Raw genomic sequence first — 17,647 nt, forward strand, 5'->3', positions numbered from 1 at the left:
TGACATACATACATATATATATATACATATATATTATTTTAAAATAGAGTTTATGCCCAAGTATAATATATAATATTCAATGACTCTCCAAATTTCATTTGTGTCACATAAATTGAGACAACAAAAATAACATATATTGGGTCCATTTTAATTTATTTGTCTTATTTTTATTTATTTTTATATTTAAAAATTGCGTAAAAATACTATAAATCATGATAATTGACAACATAAAATATTTCAAAAATAAATACATTTAAAAAAATTCGATTGATTCTTGAAATTAATCTATCGTTAAAAATTATGTATAAAATACAATAAATCGTGATAATTGACAACTTAAAATATTTATTAAAAAAACAGAAAAAAAATTGATTGATTCTTAAAATTAAATCGTGATAATTGACAACATAAAATTGTTCAAAAATGTTGTATGTGGGTAGTCTTATTGTGCCTTGAATAGCGTCAAAGAAAGTACAGGTTTGTGATAAAAAAAACTTATTCCTTTATCCACGCAAACAATCGCTTCAAAAATTTCGTTATTAGCCCCAAAACATACCATTTATATTATGCACGGGCAACAAAATCTAGTACTAATACAAAACTCTCCATTTGGATTTTCCTAACATATTGGAAAAAAGAATTCGAGTAAAAAAGTAAAATAAAAATGAATTCAATTGATTTCATGCATATATTTGAAAAGTAAATGAAAGTTTGAGAGTAAGAGAATATTTTCTACAACTCTTCAATATTTTGATTGAGAAAAGAGATTGTGATGTATATAATTGTTTCTAAGTGAAAAAATGTTTGAATTACAAAATAAGTTATTTTAAAATTAGTTAATCTCATTCTTATATATATGAGGTAAATATGACAGTAGTTTCGAGATAATTTATTCCCAATTTAATATGAAAAGGATATTTTGGGTATCCGACAAAGGGGCGGGTTCGGGTTCGATAAATTTTGATCCGAGGGAAGTTGGCAAAGCTTCGTCCTGTTCTTTATATAAATATATAAAAGTTTCCGTCTGATTCAAAAGTAACAATGGCCATCACAGGAAGACCCTCCGATAATGGAAAATCAACAGAACAAAGGGTATGTTTTCTTCTTTTTTTGGGTGAACAACCTAATAATGTTTTGTATTTTTATAACCCTCGTGTTCGGGCCAGTTTTCGCGCACCAAACAACCTAATGTTTCTTTTTCTATATTCCTTCTTGTATCTCTCATTAATTATGTAGGTTTCTTTTTATTGTAAAGGGTTTTTCTGTTACAGTAAACTTTTCCGGTGAATCATTAGGAGCACACTTGATGTAGATTTGAGCAATTTAAACCTTTTTCCGGCGAATCATTAGGAGCATACTTGATGTATATTTGACCAATTTAAACCTTTTTCCGGTGAATCATTAGGAGCATACTTGATGTAGATTTGAGCAATTTAGGGATTCGAATTACAGCTAGAGCAAAGGAAAAACTAAGAGAATAGAAAGCTATAGATTCTCATTCATATGGTAAAAATGGAGTCTTCCAGCATTACATATACTCGGCCAATGCATCTACAAAATGCGACTCTCCGTGGGATTAGATGTGCTAATTGTGTACTTACTATAACTTTCTACATTAAACATAAGGGACTAAAGAGTAAGCCGGAGTGGTGATAGCTAACTCATAACAATCCTCACTATACCATCGCGCAAGCTGAAAGTGCTAATCCCATCTGCAGTTCATAATCATGTGATTGCTGGGCACATCAATAACACCCCCTCAAGGATGAAATGCAGGAAATTGAACCTTCAGGGCGTTAACATCCTCCCAAGAAGACTGATCTTCTGGCCAATGTGCCCACTGAATGGGCAATTGAGCCACAACGTTATTTCCCTTTTGAATCCTCTTACGATCCAATACATTAACAGGTTGAGGACAATAGGGACTGGCCATGTTCACCACTGGTGGATGAGTGATTCTTAGGAATAGCATGGCAAGGCTTGAGTAAAGAGACATGGCTTGTGGGATAAATAAGCAAGTCCGGGGCAGAGACAATTTGTAAGCAACAGCTCCCACCTTCTGAATGATCATGTAAGAGCCATAATACTTTAATGAGAGGTTGCTAAAGTGTTGAGTGGACATAGTGACCTACCTGTGAGGTTGTATTTTATAAGGAAAACCCAGTCACCCTCCTTGAATTATCTGTCAGACCTCTCTTCTTATTAACTTGAGGCTCCATTCTCTGCTGAGCTCTGGTGAGATGTAACTTCAGTGGCTGAAGCTTGAACTCCCTAGTGATCAAACTTCTGTCCACCTCAGGTAACTCTGAATCTCCAGCCATATAAGGCAAATGTAATCGTGGTGGTTGACCATAGAGTGCCTTAAAAGCAGTAATTTGAGTGGATGTATGAAAGGTAGCGTTGTAACCACCACTCTGAAAATAATACACTTAGCCCAATCAGAAGGTGAATCATTAGAGTAACATCTGAGATAAGTTTCCAAACATCTATTCACAACCTTAGTCTGTCCATCAGACTGTGGATGGTAGGCAATGTAAGTGTTCAAATCCACTCCTTGAATAGCAAACAACTCTTGCCACAACTTGCTAGTGAATATGAGATCCCTATCACTGTCTATATCTTCAGGCATCCCATGCAACTTGAAGATAATTCTCCTTAGTAGGACAACCCTACTCAACAACTGAATAAGGATGGGAAATTGCCAAAAACTGAGCTTATTTAGTTAGCCTATCAACTATGACCCATATTGCAGATTTTTCTTTGAACTTGGGCAAACCTTCAATAAAATCCATACTAATACTTCCTCAAGCCAGATCAGGTATATTCAAAAGCTGCAAAGAGACCAGGACAGGTTACTGAATCAGCCTTGCTTTTCTGACACACAACACCCTTTTGACATAAACCTCAACTTCCTTCCGACAGAACAATGCAATCACTCTTCAATTAATGTGATCCATCCCAGAAATGACCTCCCATCAGTGAATCATGCCACAACTGATTATATGAACTGTTCATTATTTCTAATATAATGAGCATCAAGCCGTTAGTATTATATATCATTTCATTAAGAATTTGGGGAACAGAGGTTCATTGCCCAGTACTTCACTACCTTGAAATCAAAACAATATATTATCTGATTAATTTCCCAACTCTTTCACTTTCAGAGAGCTAATCAAGTAGGAGTATATACAATGCTTCTGTTCTTTCATTAGAAAGAGTGCACTATTCCATTGTACAAGCTTTTCTGTAAATAGTGAATTCATATGTTGAAATTTGTGACGTCCGCATGAAATCAAGGCCTTTCCTCATATTATCCATCAGAAACTTGTAATTTTTTCAGGATAGTTTGCTTCATATTCTGTGAACAATAAGTCTGGATAATGCAATTCATTTGCATAAATTCTGCTTTAGGATACAGTGAACCCATCTATACATGTTGGTACCCCTGTGACTAATAGTCCACAGGAACTTTTACAGGGATTCTGCAGTAGCCCAACAGCTGTTCAGATGTACCATATGCTTAATCAGTTTGATTTCGGTTGAAGTATGCCTCTTGGAATGAACTGTCCTCCATAGTCTGTACAACATACTCTATCAGGTAGCTCATAGGCAGAAACCAGGAAATAAGGTTGATACATTGGATTGGTACTTTGGTAATCAATGACAGAACCACATAGTTGGTGGTCAGTTGAACATCCTTTGTCGGAAAATTATACGTGTCTGTAAAAATTTATGTATATATAGGTCAAAAATTACTTTTATACATATTTATTTAATTCTTGAACACCTTTTATGAAATTCCGGGCTTCGTCATTATTGCTAGTTGCTAGTTGGGAGCTGAGACTTGCATATCTAATTAGAATGGCGTTATAAGGTCCTAATAAAGAAAGGAAATGTATGGTTTATTAGAAATAGGTTCTTGATTAAAAATCTTTTTCTTTCTGATCTGTTATCGTGAAATGTAATCGAGTTAGAATGCGTTCCCACTTCCCACAGCTCTTTTATTGGAACAATGTCTTTTTTCCTTCTTAGGTGGTAGGAGTGTCCGAAGTTAAAAGTAATTTGGTTGCAGATGGAGTCCGGCTTGTGAAGAACTTAAATGGTAGTCTCATATCTTATCCTTGTTGAATTGTTTACTATTTGACATCATTTGCACATTGATCTGTAAGACTTAACTTCCATTTCAAACTATTTCTTTGTGAGTCAGCTTGTAGGGCCAAATTTCAGGATATTGATCAGAGAAAATGTGTAGCTGCTGCAGGAAATCTTTCTGGTATTGATGATTCTGAGGTATTTCCAATGTCCTGTGGTAGTTGAACTCAATGCTGTGTTTGTTATGTGGTTATAGACATCAGTGTAATCACAATTAACTTTTGATGTGGCGAAGGTTGTTGGATATCTCAATAACACGAAGGAGATTCATTACAAGAAGATCATATGGGAAAAAATGAATAAAGAGTTCGCTAAGGTATTGCCTTCTCTGAAGTAATTGACACTTCTCTTAAAGAGTAAATGCCTTTCTGCTTGTTCTAGTTCGTTTTATAAGATAGACAATAGAGTATCTTCTGTGTTTCTTGTGGTGTCCTGACATATCTGTTCATCCAGATGCATTATCCTCGTTATCTTGTTTCCTGGTGGTTGTCTTCCACCTACTTGTTTGATTAGACCTGTTCATATGTTAGATTCCTCTGTTAATGTCGAAGAATTTATATCCATAGCGAAGACTGGAAGTTTAAGAAATGGAATGCCGCTAAAGCCACTTTTAGTAAGCTGTAGATAATAATATATGCTCATTGCTGCTGATCTCTCTCTCCCTCTCCCTATCCGAGTGGAAGATAGTTGAAAGGTGCTTTAGTTGCCTAAACTTAGGTTGCTGACAGTTAATTCATATGCAGTGATGCCCTGTTTTGATCCATGACTTCACTGTCTCCTCGCCATTTTGCATTAGACGAACAGAAATTCACGACATAGGAATCGGCATCTAATGAACTTAGTGGTTCCAGAGTAAATGAAAGAAAAAGAAAATGGAATGGCATTGTAATGCAATCTTTCATATGCAGAGATGCAATTTCTGATCAACAACTTCACTCTCTCCTCTCCATTTTTCATTAGATAAATAGAAGTACCTTAGTCTCTGTCTTCTTAAATGTACGACTCCTCTATTGATCTACTAATGACCCATCTATTTGAAGTGGTAATTGTTCAACTTGCTTCTTTCTCAGGGTGATGATAAACTACATGCGAAGAAAAGAAAACGGGAAATTGGACATAAAAAGGATGTCCATGCTAAGAAATCTGCTAAAACAACGGAAAAAGAAGAGAACAAGGTGCGCATATACCAGCTAAACATCCTTTTTGCTCATTCTGTATATTTTAGATGGTAGAATGTGCTGGTTATACTAAAATATAATTCAAATATTTTCAGAGAACAAGTTCAAAAATAAATTACAATGCTTTGCAGAAGCTGACTGATGAATTGGTACTCCTTTCTACTGCTCTCTCTTTGTGCTTTAGCTATGGATGTCCAGCGATGTGTGCTTAATGCACCTATTGTTTGTCATAGGATCTGTAAAACAGTTCCAAAAAGGAAAAAAAGAAAAGAAAAGGGGCTAATTTCATATCAGCCATTTCACGAGCAAATTCTTTTGCATTTGACATTGTTCTTTGAATTGTGTTGCAGAAGCAAGTTCCTGTAGAGGCAGAGCTTGGAGGACTGGAACCTAAGGCATGTGCAAATGGTGATTCAGCTGAAAACCTGAAAATTGGGTTCCACGAGCTTGAACAGGAGAATGAATATGGTGAAGATGATGACTCGTTTAGAGACAATGATGATGATTCATATTATGGATATGGAACTGGATACTATAACAATAGTGAAGATTTTGACGCTGATTATTGAATCGTAAATTTATAAAGATCTCTTTTTGTTATTTTTACTGAAAGCTGTAGGATGCAAAGGAACAATAGAGTAGAAGGGTTAAACAATTGAATGATCCTTTTAGTTTCTTTGGGGTTAAAAATGCAACAATGACTTGGCATTTTACTCTTGAGGTGAAATCCAAAAATTGATGAGAACGAATATGGTGAAGATGACGACTCGTTTAGAGACAATGAATCATATATTATGGATATGGAACTGGATACTATAACAATAGTGAAGATTTTGACGCTGATTATTGAATCGTAGATTTATGAAGATCTCTTTTTGTTATTTTTTACTGAAAGCTGTAGGATGCAAAGGAACAATAGAGTTGAAGGGTTAAACAATTGAATGATCCTTTTAGTTTCTTTGGGGTTAAAAATGCAACAATGACTTGGCATTTTACTCTTGAGGTGAAATCCAAATATTGCTCCTCTCCACTTTGAGCTACTGCTTTGTTGGGTTCTCAGATGATGTAAAATACCAGTGAAGTGATAGATTTCCCTCATAAAAATCCAGAAATAATAACAGTTTGACGCCTAATTATCAACATAGCAATAGTTTGGATAGTTACCAAATGTAGCGAGTTTCTGAAATTAGCTCTATGAGTGATAACAATTCGCTCTTTAACTGATACAACAACAGATACAAAGGAAATTGATGTATTACTGATAAAAAGTGAAGTTCAAAAACTGTTATATTATTGACGTAGGGCAAATTTCAAAATCTCTCCTACAGACTCATCAAAGTAGAAAAATGAACTCAAGAAAAAGGAATGAGAAACAATATTAAAAAACTCCTATAGAGACTGATCAAAGTAGTAAAAATGAACTCATGAAAAAGGAAAGTGAATTAATATTAAAAGAATTGTGATTCGCCAGAAGCATCCTACTGAATTGAAAGACCTCGAAATCATTCAGGTTATACAAAATAAGTTATGAGCTACTCTAGAATTTCAGCCATCTCTTTTCCTTTTCCTTGCTATGAACTGCATTTGATGCAGAGGCATGAGCAGCTTCGGCAGTGGCTATAGCTTTACGAGTTTCATTTAGCTTCCTCATAGCAGCTTCATAAACAGGCTTCTCATTTCTGTTGCGCTGCACCATTTCTTCCAGTTTCTGAGCCTGTATCCTCAACCCTTTTATCTCATCATCATATGCAACCAGAGCCCTCCTATCTTCTTTCTTCTCTTCCCCTTTTGCCTTACTTCGCCGCCTATTTCCTGTGCTGTTGTTCATGGTTTCTTCATGCACTGCCAGCTGAGTATTGATAAGACTAAACACATCTGGTCTTGATTCCTCTACTTCTTTTGCAGCCCGAGCAGCTGCTGCAAATTTCTTCTCACGTTTCCTCTTACCACCCCTACTTCTTTTCTTATGTTTTTTGTCTTCATGCTCAGCTTTCTGGTTTTTAATGGCATGGTCAAGAGATTGTTTTGGTGGAAGAACTTTCACAGGAATAGGATTCACCATTCCCTGTCCAGATGCACCTAACCCCATTCCTTCACGGTAACCCATGTTTGCCATCATCCTGGAAGCTATGCCACGTGTGTGATTCTCCCACTTAGCAAAAAGTGTTGTTTCTGTCTGGACACCACGCTGCAGGGATGTGCTTTCAACAAATCCTAACCCTTCTGGACTATCTTCTTCATAGTCGCTAGAATCAGATTCTTCTGAACCCGAGTAACTCTCTTCTTCATCAGTTGCCTCTGCATGTTCAGACAGTTCAATATTTTCAGCTCCAAGCGTAGCAGAACTTCCATCATCACAGAAAACAATGTGCCCCAAATTAAGCTTTTCGTCCCAAGACCCAAGTTCAGCTTTTTTCCAAAGTCCAGCTTTGCTATCTGAGCGAGCCCAGATGCAGGAACCTGCAAGTGATGAATCCCATTTCATAGGGATATACTTCTTTAACGAGGATATTGGAATGTCGATACCTGAAATAACATAAAATTAGACATCTATTGAGTGTTAAGAGGGTTGAACTAACTACAAAAACGTCATACATTATCCCACACTGATATATCCAGTAGTAGATCAGCAGTTCAATGTTTATAACAGCCACCTAAAAAAAAGAGCAAAGAAAAAATCGACCAATTGAATCCCGTATATTTTCCATGTTCATAGGAGTGCACTATGTTTCCGCTATACAAATATGATTTTTTTTGGGGGCATGTCTAATAATATTCATCCTTGTTCCTTTTTTGGCATTTTTCATTTCCAGAATATTAGCCCCCGATTAGCATTAGCAGACGGCAGTCAACAGTGCTTAAAAACTGCAAACCGTTCAATCCATTGCATTACAATGCAGATCATTCAAGTATAGCAAGGGTTACAAGAGGCAATTTCTCAGTCAAAACTTCTGCACCAGTACAGACAACTTGACAATTATTTCTCTTTTCAAGGGAAAGATCTTTAGCTTACACAGTTAACTACTTTTATTTCAAATGAAACAAATATAAATTTTTTTGACTACAGGATGAAAGGGAAAGCAAAGTCTGATTTCTCTCATATTTTCTCCACCAGGGATAGACACACAGAAAGATGTGAATGTCAAACCAATTCTAAGATCTCAGTCCAGATTCTGTTCATTCCAACATACCATGTGATAAGCGGCAACTACTACCAAATCGACATCGCTGCTGTAGAAAGAACTGGCACATCTGCACCAGCGTGATCTATCATTAGCAAGTGATAAGACTAGAATCTAAGCATTCTGTGACTAGGGAAACCACAAGAAGATTCAAGAAGCAAGGACTGCATAATCTGACAGAAGAGATATAAAAACTACTTCACTATTTCTCAAGCAGAAAGGGAGGTGTGCTAAGATTTACCTATGAACACAAAAAATACCAAAGATCAACATGAGATGAGTGCATCAAATTTGTAGAACGGAAATAAGCTGCTAGGACCAGCACAGCAGTTGTTGTCCAAACTATGAGGATATATGAAAGACAGTGGAGACGAACTCTCTTATTTAGACTGATTAACAAAAACCAAACTAGCATTAGGTTCCACAATTTTTGGTACTATGATAGATGGAAAATATGCTTACAAAAAGTGAAAAGCTAAAATTAATCTTTTGTTCCGATCAATGAACTGCACTAAATCATGTTAAAATAACTATGAAGATTGTCATCAGTTCATCAATCTATGCACGTGTTTCCAGAACACTCAGTTTCAGTACCTATGAGTGTATCATTGATTTCTGTGCCACAGTCCAACTTGTATTCCTCACAAGACAAGCAAAAGCTCTTATAAATGACTCTTGTCCTTTCAACAATTTTCATATCTATTCTTGATAATGGCAATCTGGAAGACAAAATTATTCCTTCCAATAACCTTTTTTAATGGAAGGGCGACATAGTGAAAAGTGAAGTTGATGTTAGTTTGATGTCTTCAGAGCAATTCGGTGGTCAGAAATAAGGAGGATGCTGCATCTCATCAAATCTGTAAATGTTCATCCCGTTGTTCTGTATTCTGAATTATCTAAATTCTTAGACCTCATCTTCATTATTTTAAAGCTTTTTTCTTTTTTTTTGAAATTGCACTATTTAAAACTTTTTATTTTTTTTTTCTTTCTATATCCAGTTGGGTGAGAGGTTATCACTGGTATGAGGCTTGTGGCATCCAATCTGCTTGCACAAGGTTTGATCCCCACACAGAATGTTACAAGCAAAAGCCAAAAAGAGAGAGAACCACAAAATATTATGTGAGAGATACCACTGTGAACAAGAGGTGAACCACAATTTGGCCTTCCTATGGCAAAAAGTTGGTATAAAAGAACTAAATATGGTTTGGTTGATACAGAATACATGAACTTGGAGGGTAAGCTCGAGCACAACAATTACAAATGTTGCTAAAGAATGCAAACAAACTACTGAAGCATCATTAAGAAAAGGTACACACCAAATGGTCTAGACAATGCAGGATATATGGAATATAGAATCAAGCTTTATGAAGTCCTAAGAGGAAACCCTATCCTTTATCAAAGTACAGAAAATATAATTAAAATGATGCAACAAAAACACCAACAAAGAAAAAGAGAGATCAACTTACAAGCAGTCTTACTGAGAATAAGAAAAGTCGGTACAGAGACATGCAAAAGAGAACAGAGGGTACTCACCACCATGTTTTCAGACGTTGGAGTGCGGAAACAAACTTTTGCAAAATGAGAACCCTCCAACCCCACGATTAGACCATTATACCACCTTCCATCATTATTGCGAAATCTACATTTTGATCCAACAGCATACTCTTCATCCACTAGTGGTTCTGCTTCAATCTCTGTTGGATCAAGAGGCTCCACCTCAACCTCAGCAGTTTGCTCCTTGAAACCATGTAAAGAAGCATCAACCTCTAGCAACAACCTTGCACGTTTTAGGTGAAGAAGGCCTTCCTCAGTGTCTTTTATAGACTGAACAAGCTCTTCACGAACCTGTTTCCATAAAGATAGCAATTTCAATTATCTCCTTTCACTTTAACACAGAAAAGTACAAACCTCTATGTTATCCCAGAAAGTTTAATTTCACAATTAGATAGTCATTTTTCCTATTAAATTGAATGATGATTGTTGACATTCAACTTCTCATAACTTGCATACAGTGTTATCAAAGGCTCATTTAACTCACCCTTGCTCAAAACACTATGAATTTTGCACCTTTTTAAACTAAAGCCCATAGGTTAATTCCACTATGGAGCACTTTTTAGAGCTTTTTGGCTTCAACAACACTGGCATAAGTTGAAAAATATATAGTTGTTGTGCCATTCCACCCAAAACCATATCTCTAATTAAAACTTCTTTCTTCGTTTAAGGATTCAACACAATTTCATAGGAGGTTATAAAATGAATAAAAAAAAAAAGAAAAAAAATGGGGGAGAAAACCCTAGGTTGTGGGAACATACCGAGAGGAGTTCGGGATCGGAAGGATCAGAAGATAGGGCTTCAGTTAGAGAATGGAGAGCGTCTTTCTGCTCATCCAATTGAATTTCCAGCTGCTCTTCCAGTGCTCTCTCTTCCTCGTCCGCCATTTCGCCGGAATACAGCTACCTCCTCCACGGCGAGGCTTTTTGATTATCAGTTACGATTACGGAAGAAGAAAATAATTGACCGTAAATTTTCATTAAATAAAAATGTTTCTAGCAACATCGTTGCTTTGTTGCAACAATAATCACAATTTTTTTTTTGTAATTAAAAGAACTACAATAATTATTTAACCACTTTCTATAATATTTATATTTAAGTAATTTCATAATTTTGATACAATAAAATAATTTTTTTTGTGGTCATCTATAAAATTAACCCTCAAATTGAATAATTTGATCTCTATGTTTTTAGTATACTTCAATATTGTTTTTTTAACTAATGAACTTGATCGTGCTTCGCAGTAACAAAACACATCATTTTAAAACAATAACAATAATTCTAATATAAATTAATTTTCATAAAATATAAATTTCTTTATATGATGTTTCAAGAAAACATTAGAACCAACTGTTTGAAACTTGCTATATAATGAATTTAAATTTTGTGCACGGTTAGTATATAAGATTTTCTACACCATCAAGTAATTTTTAAGATAAACATGATAACTTAATTAATAAAATATTTTTTTGAATATAGTTATAATTATGGTAAAATATACCAAATGAAAGTTGAGTCCCCTTTCTTCTCTAACTAAGATTAATTCATAGTTATCTACTTAATTAGCCAAGTTTATTTGGTTTTCTAAATGTGATTTTTTTTGTTCTATCTCTTTATCTTCTTGTTCTATTTTTTAGTTTTGGGTCTTCTTTCGTTGTATTGATCTTTCAATTATTTTCAGTTAAATCATATTTTGAAGTTGTTCGTGAATTTTCTTTCGTAATATTGCAGAAATTTTTTTTATGCTTACTCTATATATAAATAAAAATTATTATATAATATTATTTATTGCATGATAAATGAGGATTAAATTCCATTTCTACGAGTTGATTTTGAGGTTACATATAATATTCAATTAACCAATCAATCAACTAAGCCCCAACCCTAAGTCAGAGATAAAATACAAAAATGGGAAAAAGTACCTGAATATGATAAAAAATATGATCATAATTTAAAACAGCCGACTCCATTTGCAACATCTACATAATACGTAAGTTTTAGTGTCACTACAATGTTTAACCACTGCAGGTTCTGTGAATCAAGATCATATACCTCCTCCTTGAAGTAAGTGTTGTCTGTTATGTAGCAGAACTCTTCGACTTGAGGTGCACAGATCTCCTCATATTTTCTGCAATAAAACATTTCCCATATAAATGTCTTAGAGCATTTTCTTTCATATATGCTTGAAATATTTGAAGAAACAAGAATATGAGAAGCACTCAAGGAAAAATTTGTAAAGATTATGGCGAAAACATATGCAATAGAGGGTCAGAAGGTAGTTTCTTACTATGCGATCATCCTACAAGCTACTCCAAGCAACTGTAGACGTTGTCTGTCCATCAAATTGCCCGAAAGATATCGATCAATAGTTAATTGTCAAATGCAGTGTGTCTGGGACAAGCCTGTACTCCTTGGCAACCTATACCATCAAACAAGTTCTGTATCAAATTGAAGAATTTCTGAGCTCATCCACATTAATTAAGTCGTAAGTTGGGCACACTGACATTTCATCAGGGACACAACTTCAGAGAAGAAAGATATTAGAAGTTTACCTCAACAAGCCAGTTAATTAAGATATCACGCATGTCAGGATTGATGTCTTTCTGTACTTTCGCCTTAAAATCTGTGGAAGGCCTTTTCTTTGCCTAGTACAATGAACAAAGTTAACATTAAAACATATTCGACAACTGGCAACAAATGTTAGTAAAACTGCAATTCAGTTAAAGTTAGCAGCAGCATCCAATTCAAAGAGCCAAAGAGCTGAAAAGAGATAAGAGGGTAAACATTTTTATACCTCAGAGGCTCTCAAGTGTTTGTATGTGTCACAGGCCATTGTAGCGCATAACTATGCGTCAACAAGATTGTTATCAATATTGACAATTTTAGCCCCTGATTCAAGTCCACAAGTGCATCTCCCTTGCATATCTGCTACAGGAACAAGGACTACTCTTTGCTGAAAAAATCAAAACCTATTGCTTTGACATGTTCTGAGAAGTAGAGGGTGCTTCACGCCTTCTTCTCGATGGAATCAACTGCAGCAGATTCACGGTCATCTATGTATTCGACCTCCGGACTTCTCACAATGTCAAAAGTTGACATAGATTCATCCATGGAGACTAATGATCCATTTGAGTGAGATGGAGAAATGTCCATGCTGCAAGTGGAAGAAAGAGGAATGGCAGTGATCTTAGGAACAATAGTTTGAATAGAAACAGGTTTGCTGTTTGATCTGATAGATGAGGATGCTGGCAGAACAACAGTCCCTGAGGAAACTGCATTACTATTGCAAGTTTAGAAATGTTCTTCTTAATGCTTACAGTTTTGGATGTACATGGTACCTTCCAAAGGCAAAAATGATTCCAAGTTAATCACAACTTCAGATACGAGAAACAATCTTTTTTTCAATTTACTCTCATTGCAAAACAACTTATAAAATAAAACATTAGAACTTTCTTCAAATGTTCAAAATGTAAAGTGGACAGATAAACAAAAAGCAGGAATTGGAGGAGATGTTTCAAATTTTCCATTCATAGTACTCTTTAACCATTAAAAGAATACTTAGACATAATCACAAACAGTGAAGAATTTAACTTCCAAATATCAAAATCTCGACCAAAAAAAAAAGAGAAATCCCGCAAATCCCCTCATATCAAAAACCCTCAAATCACTCCACTTTGTTTTCTCAAATTTAATTTTTACCCAGAACCCACCTACATTTCCCCTGCATACACAAATTTATACAAGAAACCCATAACCAACACAAACAAAAAAGTAATTCATTGAACCAGTAATAAAAAAAATACACAAAAAAGAAGAAGATAAAACTCAATACTCCAATTATTTTCCTACAATAATAAAAAGTACACATAATAAACAGAGACCAAAAACAGAGAAACACTCACAAGTTTGGAGGAATGAGAAATCGAGTATACGAGCAGAGACCGTTGTATGATTCGAGATATTAGAAAGTTCCCGCCGTTTCTTGGCCGCTCCAACATCAATTCTCCGATGAATCGCAATCATTGCTTTTCTCTTCGCCACCGCACTCGAAACGGTAAAAAATTTAAACCCTTATCAAGAAAACTAAGAAGAAGAAGTCGTTGCTTGAAATAGACGTTAGGAGCGGACAAGGGTTTGAATTAATAGATGGAATGCCTTTTGTGAATGAATTTCACAAGACGTTTTTCAAGACTTTTTTCTAACTTAGAAATAGATGGAATAATATATTACTATGTTAATTTGTCTTATGTTCAAATCTACCCTTCACAATTTTTTTTTTATAAATAGTTGATTTACATTTTTTTGAAATTTTGAGATTTATTTCTCTTAGAATAATTTTTTAAAAATGAAATTGTATGTTTCTCCATCATCTATATTTTATTCTTGGAGTTAATTTCTATCAATTGCATATTAAAATTACTTTTATTTCATAAAATGTCAGTTGAGAGAGAAGAAAGTCTATGACGTATTTAATATTTTTTTGAGAAAAATAAAATTAGTTGAATGATATTTTTATTCTAAAAGAAACACAAGTAATTTTTATAGACAATTTTAGAAATACGAGTAAGCATCTATATAAATAACTCTTTAATTGAAAAACAAAACTTATTTTCTCGAATAGAACTATAGAAGTAATTCACCATTAGTCTCAACATATATTATATACTTTAATGTCAAAAGCAAAAGAGCCAAACTTGGATACAAAATCAAAGTGGTTAGCGGATTCTTGAGTCAAAGAGGAAGGTTGTATCATTCTTGAAATTTGAGAGATAACAATATGTCAAAATCAGTGCTTGGGAATTGTTTCTCTCTTCTGTGAGTTTTTTCCTATGAATCTATATATATATATAAAGCTGAATTTAGATCCGCTAATGTGGCACCCTCCAATGGCCAGCATTTGCAATTATCTATTTTTATCTTTTTCTGAATTATTTCTGATTTTTTACCTCAAAATAATACATAAATGAGTAAAAATATCACACTAAATAGGACTAATTACTAACTCTGCTGCAGTCCAAAACGTGCAGCCCAAACAGTTTACAACTCAGCCCACTAACATCACATTAATTACCCAATTGGTGCAGCTCAAACCGTTTAAAACTCAGCCCACTAACATCACATTAATTACCCAATTGAATAGGTTAGGTTATGAGCCTCAAAAGAATCTATATATATATATCTAAAGCTAAAAAATAAATGTGATGTGGCACCTCTCTTTGGCCAAGGTATTCCTTATTTTTTTTACTATTTTATTTATTTATTTATTATTTATTATTATTTTACAAATATGAATGTGGCAATTACTATTCCTTTCATTTATTTATATTCCTTAATATAATTTTAATTGTCTTTATTTTCATTATTCTCATGACTTTTCATGATTATAACTCCTAAAATTTTATTAATAGTCATGTTCATGATTTTATTTGGTATTCCCTATTGTAATCTTATAAATAGGAGAATTGTATTTTTTTTCTTACAATCTATATAGTATATATATGTGTGTAAAGCTCTCAAATTTGTGGTGAAGGTGATTTGAGATGATTCAGCTAAAAGAAAGGCACAAGTATTCTATATTTTTTTTTCTTTTTGGTCATCATAATATTATTTTAAGTTTGGTATTTATTTGATTTGATTATAGGTAGATAAGGAGGAGGGGGAGATAGAAAAATGAAAATTTATCAGATGGGTTAAAAGATAAGAAATTGTAAGCAATTTTTCTCAAACTCTCTTTTATATTTATTTTTCCTTTTCTTAGTATGTTTGACTATAGAAGTTATACTCAATTGATCATAAGTTTTGCTAAGTGATAAATCACATTAACCTCCAATTGCATTATTTCGTTTTCTCTTCTTCTAGGCATTTTCTTCTCCCATTTAATAATAATAATAATAATAATAATAATAATAATAATAATAATAATAATAATAATAATAATAATAATAATAATAATAATAATAATAATAATAATAATAATAATAATAATAATAATAATAATAATAATAATAATAATAATAATAATAATAATAATAATAATAATAATAATAATAATAATAATAATAATAATAATAATAATAATAATAATAATAATAATAATAATAATAATAATAATAATAATAATAATAATAATAATAATAATAATAATAATAATAATAATAATAATAATAATAATAATAATAATAATAATAATAATAATAATAATAATAATAATAATAATAATAATAATAATAATAATAATAATAATAATAATAATAATAATAATAATAATAATAATAATAATAATAATAATAATAATAATAATAATAATAATAATAATAATAATAATAATAATAATAATAATAATAATAATAATAATAATAATAATAATAATAATAATAATAATAATAATAATAATAATAATAATAATAATAATAATAATAATAATAATAATAATAATAATAATAATAATAATAATAATAATAATAATAATAATAATAATAATAATAATAATAATAATAATAATAATAATAATAATAATAATAATAATATCTATTTTGTATTATAATTATTTTAATTAAAAATCATCATCATAACTCATATCACCTTTTTAAAATAGTAACTTCTATTATAATAATAATCATTAATTTTGTGGCATTAACTCACATTTTCATCACTCCTACTCTTAATATTCTCCACTACTCATATGTTTTTTCAAGTTTCTATCCCTCAAATAATATTTTACTTATAAATTTTGACACCTTATCATAATTTTTTCATTATGAATTTTTATATGATCTCAAATAAAAATGATATGATACCTCTTATAATTCAAGAAATTTATTTATAATTTTTTTCATTTTTTTATTGATATTTTTCTTAATTGTTTTCATGTATGTGCTATAATATTATAAAATTCAAAACTCACTTCTTCAACTCTCTTAAGTATATAATAAATGTGCCTACGTTAAAGTTGTGAAAAATTAAAGGCGTTACATTGATTATTTTTTCCAGTTTTTTATTAGTAATATTTAATTATTTATCTATAATAGACCGTAAATGGTCATCATATACAATATTGCAATTTTTCCTATAAAAGAAATGTCATTCTATAATCCGAAATAATTGTATAAGTAGTCGATTTAATTTACAAAATCAAAATTTATATGTGTACATATGAAAATTTTATATACTTTATTTTCTAAATTCATAAAATATCCTTAAGAAAATTTACTAATTACTTTTATAATCGCGCGAAGCGCGAACAAGTTTACTAGTTTTATATATAACCTGAAAAGTTGGCAACTGAGTGCTTGGTGAGAAATGTAATATCCTGATAATTTCTCTTTAGATAGAGTAACAAAAGCGACAAATTTATATGCTAATTTTGGTTACGTGAATTCATGATCTCTAGTAAAATTAAATATTTTATATAATTAATAAATTATATGCTAATCAAGGCTTAAGCCTAAATGATGTCGTTTACTTGTCTCAATATACTAAAGCAATAAGATAGAATTTAATTATTTTTATAAAGTAATATTTTTGTTCATAGTCATACTCCTTAACAAATAATAATAGAATGATTATTTACTATATTACCCATAA

The 17,647-nt window shown here is 32.3% G+C and overlaps 2 protein-coding genes and 1 pseudogene across 2 annotated transcripts; 1 reads left to right on the forward strand and 2 right to left on the reverse strand.

Moving 5' to 3' along the window:
- The first annotated feature begins 987 nt into the window (after window positions 1-987).
- On the forward strand, window positions 988-6,198 carry LOC102602698 (uncharacterized). Its single transcript, XM_006365010.2, has 7 exons — window positions 988-1,092; window positions 4,033-4,102; window positions 4,208-4,290; window positions 4,388-4,468; window positions 5,223-5,327; window positions 5,426-5,479; window positions 5,681-6,198. The coding sequence occupies exons 1-7, from the start codon at window positions 1,042-1,044 to the stop codon at window positions 5,897-5,899; spliced, it is 663 nt and encodes a 220-aa protein (XP_006365072.1). The 5' UTR covers window positions 988-1,041; the 3' UTR covers window positions 5,900-6,198.
- A 549-nt stretch (window positions 6,199-6,747) lies between these two features.
- On the reverse strand, window positions 6,748-11,025 carry LOC102603031 (zinc finger CCCH domain-containing protein 22). Its single transcript, XM_006365011.2, has 4 exons — window positions 10,825-11,025; window positions 10,046-10,357; window positions 8,522-8,582; window positions 6,748-7,856 (listed from the first exon to the last, which is right to left on the reverse strand). Exons 1-4 carry the CDS (start codon window positions 10,948-10,950, stop codon window positions 6,868-6,870), a joined length of 1,488 nt encoding a protein of 495 aa, XP_006365073.1. The 5' UTR covers window positions 10,951-11,025; the 3' UTR covers window positions 6,748-6,867.
- A 990-nt stretch (window positions 11,026-12,015) lies between these two features.
- LOC102581053 (cyclin-A1-1-like) lies at window positions 12,016-17,645 on the reverse strand (annotated as a pseudogene).
- Between the last annotated feature and the right edge of the window lie 2 nt (window positions 17,646-17,647).

The sequence above is a fragment of the Solanum tuberosum genome, unplaced genomic scaffold (assembly GCF_000226075.1).
Source record: "Solanum tuberosum cultivar DM 1-3 516 R44 unplaced genomic scaffold, SolTub_3.0 scf00530, whole genome shotgun sequence".
NCBI classification, from domain to species: Eukaryota; Viridiplantae; Streptophyta; class Magnoliopsida; order Solanales; family Solanaceae; genus Solanum; species Solanum tuberosum.

Excerpts from the sequence above, each read along its gene's own strand:
- LOC102602698 (XM_006365010.2), top strand. The coding sequence starts at position 1,042 with ATGGCCATCACAGGAAGACCCTCCGATAATGGAAAATCAACAGAACAA. Across the intron at positions 4,469-5,222 it reads TGAATAAAGAGTTCGCTAAG|GGTGATGATAAACTACATGC; the intron begins GTATTGCCTTCT and ends CTTCTTTCTCAG. Across the intron at positions 5,328-5,425 it reads CGGAAAAAGAAGAGAACAAG|AGAACAAGTTCAAAAATAAA; the intron begins GTGCGCATATAC and ends AAATATTTTCAG.
- LOC102603031 (XM_006365011.2), bottom strand. The coding sequence starts at position 10,950 with ATGGCGGACGAGGAAGAGAGAGCACTGGAAGAGCAGCTGGAAATTCAA. Across the intron at positions 10,358-10,824 it reads CCGATCCCGAACTCCTCTCG|GTTCGTGAAGAGCTTGTTCA; the intron begins GTATGTTCCCAC and ends TTATGGAAACAG. Across the intron at positions 7,857-8,521 it reads TAGTTGCCGCTTATCACATG|GTATCGACATTCCAATATCC; the intron begins GTATGTTGGAAT and ends ATGTTATTTCAG.